The following is a 6,807-nucleotide window of genomic DNA, read 5'->3' on the forward strand; positions in this document are numbered from 1 at the left end:
TTGGGAATGTGGAGTCATGACTACAGATTGCATGGTCTCTTTTGTTTCAGATCGTCTTTGTCCTCTCTATCTTCCTCTTCCTCTCTCTCTCCCTGTATTTGTTCCTCACCCTTTCTTCGCTGAAGCCCCCTGCGAAGTTGCGTGAACGTTTCCTGTCCTTCTTGCTGGTTTAGTACTCACAGCTTGACTGACACTGCCATAGCACTTGTGTGTTTCGGTCTGAATAATGGTAGCTATGGTATTGCATGCTGTTGCTAAACTAATCACCATTTATTTATCATTTAATATCAAATTCCTCTTTGTTCACACATCTGCATCTGGCTCTTGCTGCGGATCTACAGCACAACTCCACATGTTGTAGTCTCAGCAACAGACCGTTATATAATCAGAAATTTATTCCCATTTTAAGTTCTGCATTCAGTTGAATAACATCTGTTTTTTTTTCTTTTTTCCTTCTCCCGTTCACCTCCCTTCCCCTCCAGCTGACAGCTCAGCGTCCTTCAGGTCTGACCTCTCAGTCGGGATCAGACAGTGCTCCACAGTGCCTCCTTCTTGAGAGGCGTGGTGAAGCTGAAGCTCAGATCAAGGAGCTTCCTGGGGGAGTTCCCTCCCAACAGGAACACGTGTCCGCCCACCCAGGGACGCCAACAGAACCCCTGGCTGAAACAGTGGTGAACGGGGATACTTCTACCAAAGCTCCAAGCCCTGTACCAAGCCGTGCATCTTCACCCCGCTCGCCTCATTCGCCTCCTCAGTTTTCTCCTCGCTCCCCTCGCAGCCCTCTATTTAGCAATGGCTGTCTCTCACCATTATTTAATGCCCAAGCTGCTGGAGATCTCTCAAGACCAAAAGACCCTGAAAATAATATGACCTCCACTCCATGTGCCAAAGAGGCACAGACTAGGGAGGGAGATGGAAGCAATGTGAATCTCTCCCCATCTTGCTCCTCACCCACTGCCGCCCGCAAAGACCCCAGCCGCAGGCAAAGTCGCATCCCTGTGCTTGAGCCCTCTAGCCTGCTAGAGCTCCCTCCTCCTGGATCTGCCAAGGAGAAACTTTTACAGAAAAAGGCCAGCCACCAAGGCCCTGCCCCCTCTCCAAACGCCTCCCCGTCCCTCTCTGATCGACGTGGTGCCGTTGTTGCCTCCCTCGTCAGGGATCCCCTGTCATCCACTTCTGACCGCTCTCAGGATGAGGACTCTCTAATGGGCTCTGACCGTCAAGGTGATGATGCTCGATCTCTATCCTCCTCCTCCAGTCCCCTTTCTAGGAAAAGCAGGATTCCACGTCCTATTCATTCAGCCACGTCTGCAGAGCAGCTGACTACCCAGTTCCTGCCTCGCCCACCCCCCGGAAAGCCACCGTGTCGTGCCATGGCGGAGGGCAGGTAACAATACCTCACATTTTTTACAAACAGTGTACACTGCCTTGTAAAAGAAGACGAATATGTTTATTTTTTCAATATTTGGTCTTATTTCAACCAAACATCTGTGTTTTTAGTGTGATTTTGTTGTCTACCAATGCAAATGCTAGTTTAAATTTGAGGTAGAAAGATACATGTTTTCAATATTTTTTAACAATTACTTAAAAAAGTAAAGGATGAATTTTCCACCTACACTCCAAATATGATCTGAAAAAGTCTTAAAATAACTGTATTTATCCTCAATTTTAGTAGTTAAATAGGTTGATATGTCAATGGAATGAGCGTTTTCACCCTTTAAATTAGCTAATTTGGTAGAATGCCCCTGAAACAAGAGACTGTAGTAGTTTATTCCCTGTAAAATGTAAAAGTCTTGTTTCATTTGCAAAATATCTCACTTACCTGCTCAATTCATTTATTTTAAGAAAAAAATGTCTAACTTAGAATTCAGTTTTCTGTAGAGTGGGTATTCTTTGATCTCACAATAAATGCAGTTGTTTTGTGAAGGCCTCGGGAGATTCATTAGAGGACCAAAATGACTAAGGAGGATCATGAAGACCAATGAACGTGGCAGTTATGAATTCTGAACCATTCTTCCTGCACAGTGCGCTGTTCAATTCTAATAGTGGCACAAATTAAAGCATTAGAGACAGAGAAAAAAACATTGATTAAAGTGGCAAAAAATAGGCTTATGGAGAAGCTGCAGGTATCCACAGCTCTGCTTTGATGAGGTGTTGAACTACTAGTGAGACACCTTATTGATTTGGCCTTTATGAAACTTTCACATAAAGAAAAACCCTTTTTGAAGAAGAAGAATCGATAAGGATCATACATGGAGGCCAAAACATTCACACACCTTAAAGGGATAGTTCGGGATTTTTGACATGAATCTGTATGGCATCCCCATCACCAGTGTCATGCAATCACACCGACTTACCCCTGGCAGCATCCTGTGAGCAGAGTTCTCGTCCAGCTTTGGTCAAGCCGAAAGTAGTCCGGCAGGTTTGCTAGACCCAGCGAAATAAAACGTTTCTCTTCCCAAAACATTATGTGTTCAAAAGAGTGATATTTTTGCATCCCAAAAACATTGTAGTGGAAAAAGTCACACGTCGTTATCACTTGGTCCTATTTTCTCTCTGTTCGTATCAGTGCGCGCGACACCATGACCTGACAGCTAGGGCCTACTAACCTGACAACAGCCAGATGCATGTCTCGCTCCGCCTAGCTCCTAGCTGGGCGGAGCGAGACATGCATCTGGCTGTTGTCAGGTTAAGGGCCTACCTGTTTGATTCGCGATTGTTTACTACTGGGGAAGATGTCTGACTACGAGAGCGACGAGGAAAACATCGACTTCCACTTAGAGCCAAAGGGATATCTTTATGAACCCGAGTACACTGACGATGAACTTCGACAAATGGAGTTAGATCGGGCAGAAAGAGAGAGGGTGGACAGAGAAGTGATGGAAGCTGAAGTCGGAGCCGCAGGAGCCACAGCTGGAGCTGCGATATCCAGGGTGGCCGACAAATCATGGTGCACTTGTTTCAAGTGCGAATTAATGCAGACAGAGGTGGATGCTACTGTTGCCACGAGTGGGATTTAGTAATGCCCGAGATACAGAACCTTTCCATTGATGAGGATGTCGGAGTTGCAGCAGCTGCTGTCTGCATCACAAACAACAGCGACTTCCCTGCCCTCCTCAAAGTTGAGCTCGCTGTCAGAATGACGGCGCGCACTGATACGAACAGAGAGAAAATAGGACCAAGTGATAACGACGTGTGACTTTTTCCACTACAATGTTTTTGGGATGCAAAAATATCACTCTTTTGAACACATAATGTTTTGGGAAGAGAAACGTTTTATTTCGCTGGGTCTAGCAAACCTGCCGGACTACTTTCGGCTTGACCAAAGCTGGACGAGAACTCTGCTCACAGGATGCTGCCAGGGGTAAGTCAGTGTGATTGCATGACACTGGTGATGGGGATGCCATACAGATTCATGTCAAAAATCCCGAACTATCCCTTTAAGTGGCTCTCTGAATCTGTGGGCTGTATGCAAATGAATGGAGCACTTCTTTCGATTTTTATTTGGAAAAAGTACTAAAACATCATCATAGACATTTCATTGTTCAAAAATAATATTCGTTGTGGTCCAGTTTGGTGGAAGCTCCAGCAGACTTCTGACAGAATTATTTTAAGCCCCGCCCCCAACACTGGCAAGCACTCTTGTGAACTAATGTATAAGAGATATCCAAGATTATGATTCAGGATTCAGGAAGATCCAGAATTCTTGTTAAATCTGTGATAAATAGCTCCTTTTGAGCCCCTTCAGGGAAGTTAAGTCTATAACCTACTGTTCTTAACATATTTCACTAGGGTTGGGAATTGAAAAGATTTTCACGATTCCGATTCCCTTTTCGATTCTATTAAACGATTCGATTCTTTATCGATTCTTTTTTCGATTCCAATTTGGGGGAAAAAGGAGAACAAACAGTTTGATTATCAGAATCAACTTTGTTTACTTAACTATTGCACAATCTTACAAACTCAACAAGATCAAGATGTCCACAGGAAATGTGAAACTGGAGTAACATCTGTGTTTAAATGAAAAATGAATACAAGAACAAACTTAATAACCAACAATGTCTAATAACAAATGATGGGATAATAACCTATTTTAAATAACAAAAAATACTAATTATAAAAAATTAGTAGGGAAAATTAACAGTTCTTTTGCAGAAAGATGAGCATATCTGCTTTTTCTGGAAGGATACAGGATCTTTCAGGGCTTATGGTGTCTCCAGCCGTGGAGAACACCCTCTCAGATGGGGTGCAGGAAGCCTGCACACAGAGGTAGTTTTCAGCCAGTCCAGATAGCAAGGGCAGCGTATCTTGCTTGTTCCACCACCACAGTGTGGCGCTATCCCTGCAGGGGATGGAGGGCAAGCTTTTATAGAGCTGGATTTCCTGATCTACCCTCTGGGCTAAGGAAAGACGGGGCTTTGATTCAAAAAGTGACCGCAGCTCGCTGTCTTCCTCCTCGAATAGTTATTTCCAAATTGCGTAACTTGCGTAACTTACGTAACGTACGTAAAAAACGTGACGTAAGTCATGCTCCCCAGAGCCGGCGCTCTAGGCTCTGGTGCTGCGGGAATCGAAAAAAGAATCGTTCAGCGAGCTGCCAAACGATGCCATGGAATCGGAAAATACGGAACCGGTTCTGAACAGGAACCGGTTTTCGATTCCCATCCCTATATTTCACCCTCATTTTTTCTCCCCTTAAGACTCAGGCGCTACCGCATCCGGACTGGCAGCAACAGTGACTCGGACCTCCTTTCATGCATCGCTCAGCTGATGCACGGTTCCCGTGGCTCCCCCGTACATCACCGCTCCTCAGGCCAGCATGCAGCCTTCAGGACGGGTGTCTGCAGTCTGACCAGTTCCCCACACCACCACCACCACCGCAGCTCCAGCGCCTCGCCTCGCAGCTCCTCCTCTCTGCAGCGTTCTGTCAGCTCCTCGCCTTCCCGCCACGAGCACCGGGGCGGAGGGGGCGGCAGTGGCTTTCTGGGTCGGAGCCACTCGCCTCCGAGCTTTTCAGGGTCTCCGCCTCCCCGTCGCTTCTACCTCCACCACCAGGAGATGTGTTGCAGTCGGCAGGTGCGCACAAGCCCACTGCACCTGTCCAGGGGGAAGAGCTGCAGCAGAGAGGGCAAGTGCTCAAGCAAGCTGAGCAGATAATTTCACGCCATAATGTAATGCCATAGAAAAGGAAATAAGGATTTAAATAACACTAGAACAAACATCATTTAGAATAAAGCTTGGTTCTTCCTGTTCAGTCAGTAAAACACTGTTTCTCTTCTGTTATTAGTTCAATCCTACTCTTCTTCTGTTTTTGCACACAGGGTTTGCCTGACTTATACAATGTTTTGACTACTTTCTAACAAAATTTAATTTCAATTTCATCTTTCAACCTGAGCCTTTGCGTGACTGCATCAGGATCCATAACTTAGACTAAAGCTGTCTTTATCATGCTGAAGGCAGGAATATAAGATAATGTAGAACAATTGCTTAGTTGAGCCTTTAACTCACTTTAACCTGATCTATCCAATACATTGATACACTCCTATCAGGCATGACATCATAACCACCGACAGCTGACTGGGCATCTGTGACTGGGTGAGATTAAGTAGACAGGAAGTGCATTTGTTACCACCATTTAAATGTGGTCCAATGAGGGTGCAATCATGATCCGTCATGTCTGATCTATCTGGATGACATAGAAATTTCATAGAAAAGTTGCATGGTACCCCTTTTGGTGCCAAAAGATCAAACAATGGACCTGAACTCGACCATAAAGCAATGGTCTGGTCTAATAGATCACTTTTTCTTTAAGATAGCATGAAAAGCAGTGTGAATGTTCAATGGTTACCAAGGGAACAGGTAAAATTTCTAGCAAAACCCATATAGGCAGTTGCACAGGATGGCATTAAAAAAGGTAGTTTCACCAGTTTTGCTAAATGCATACCTGTGTTTAACCTATAGGGAGTGCTTCCCTTGTGTGTTGAGGAACATATGCCACCAGGATTCCCTGTTGGAAGAAGGCAAGTTTGAGAGGAAGCATAATGCTTTTTGTGATGTTCCACTAGAAGATTTTGGGTCCCCCCCATCCACATGTTTGCTACTTTGGCACAAAGTCTTTACCTAAGTGTTGTTACAACATCTGGTGATTATCCCTGGTGAGTTTTTCCTCTTTCAGAATGGTTAACGTAGGCTCAATAAGAAAAAAATTTGTTTTAGGAAAAGCGTTGACTTAACCCCATTTCCTCAGAGCGGACTGCAATCAAGCTATTTTTAGACGTGCAGGACCCAAAGGACCAGAGATGTCTTCTAGCAGATGATCAGACTTAAAGGATGTGCTTGCACCTTGGTCCTTTATAGCTCACCAGACTTTCAGGAGTCTGGTGGAGACTAAACCTGAATAGATGTGGGCTGTTTGGCAGCTAAAGGGGGACCAATCCACTATCAGGCAGATGGTTTTGATGTTATGCCTGATTTGGTGTGAGTCGCTGTTTAAACTTCATATTATTTTTATATTTTTTGCACTTAGAAATTGCAGTGCAGATGATTCCAACTAGATGAAGAATTGCCCCAGTTTTCCTTTTGGAGGCCACTGGCTGGGTATGATAGTTAGATTTAAGCTATGCTTTGTCTTAAGCTTTTATTTCATTGGTTGTATTCATTGTAAAGCTGCCTCAAACCTCTCCCCTTAGATGGGCAAATGAGTTTTCAGTGTTTAATCGAAGGGATCACTCAGTGGCCCTGTGTACAATCAGTTGTAAGAAGTGCGTGATGACGCGCACTGTTTTGTGCCTACTGTAATGCTGTGAG

At 44.7% G+C, this 6,807-nt stretch overlaps 1 protein-coding gene across 2 annotated transcripts in view; it reads left to right on the plus strand.

Moving 5' to 3' along the window:
• ttbk2a (tau tubulin kinase 2a) overlaps nt 1–5,264 on the plus strand; it is a 34,028-nt gene extending 28,764 nt beyond the window's left edge. For both annotated transcript variants that reach the window (XM_038293385.1, XM_038293386.1), the window contains 2 exons: nt 483–1,387; nt 4,701–5,264. In XM_038293385.1, the coding sequence (XP_038149313.1) occupies nt 483–1,387; nt 4,701–5,157 (1,362 nt within the window). In that variant the 3' untranslated portion in view covers nt 5,158–5,264. The remainder of the gene's footprint in view (nt 1–482; nt 1,388–4,700) is intronic.
• The last annotated feature ends 1,543 nt before the right edge of the window (nt 5,265–6,807 follow it).

The sequence above is a fragment of the Cyprinodon tularosa genome, unplaced genomic scaffold, assembly GCF_016077235.1.
Source record: "Cyprinodon tularosa strain WSP-4 unplaced genomic scaffold, ASM1607723v1 ctg325, whole genome shotgun sequence".
Classification (NCBI taxonomy): Eukaryota; Metazoa; Chordata; class Actinopteri; order Cyprinodontiformes; family Cyprinodontidae; genus Cyprinodon; species Cyprinodon tularosa.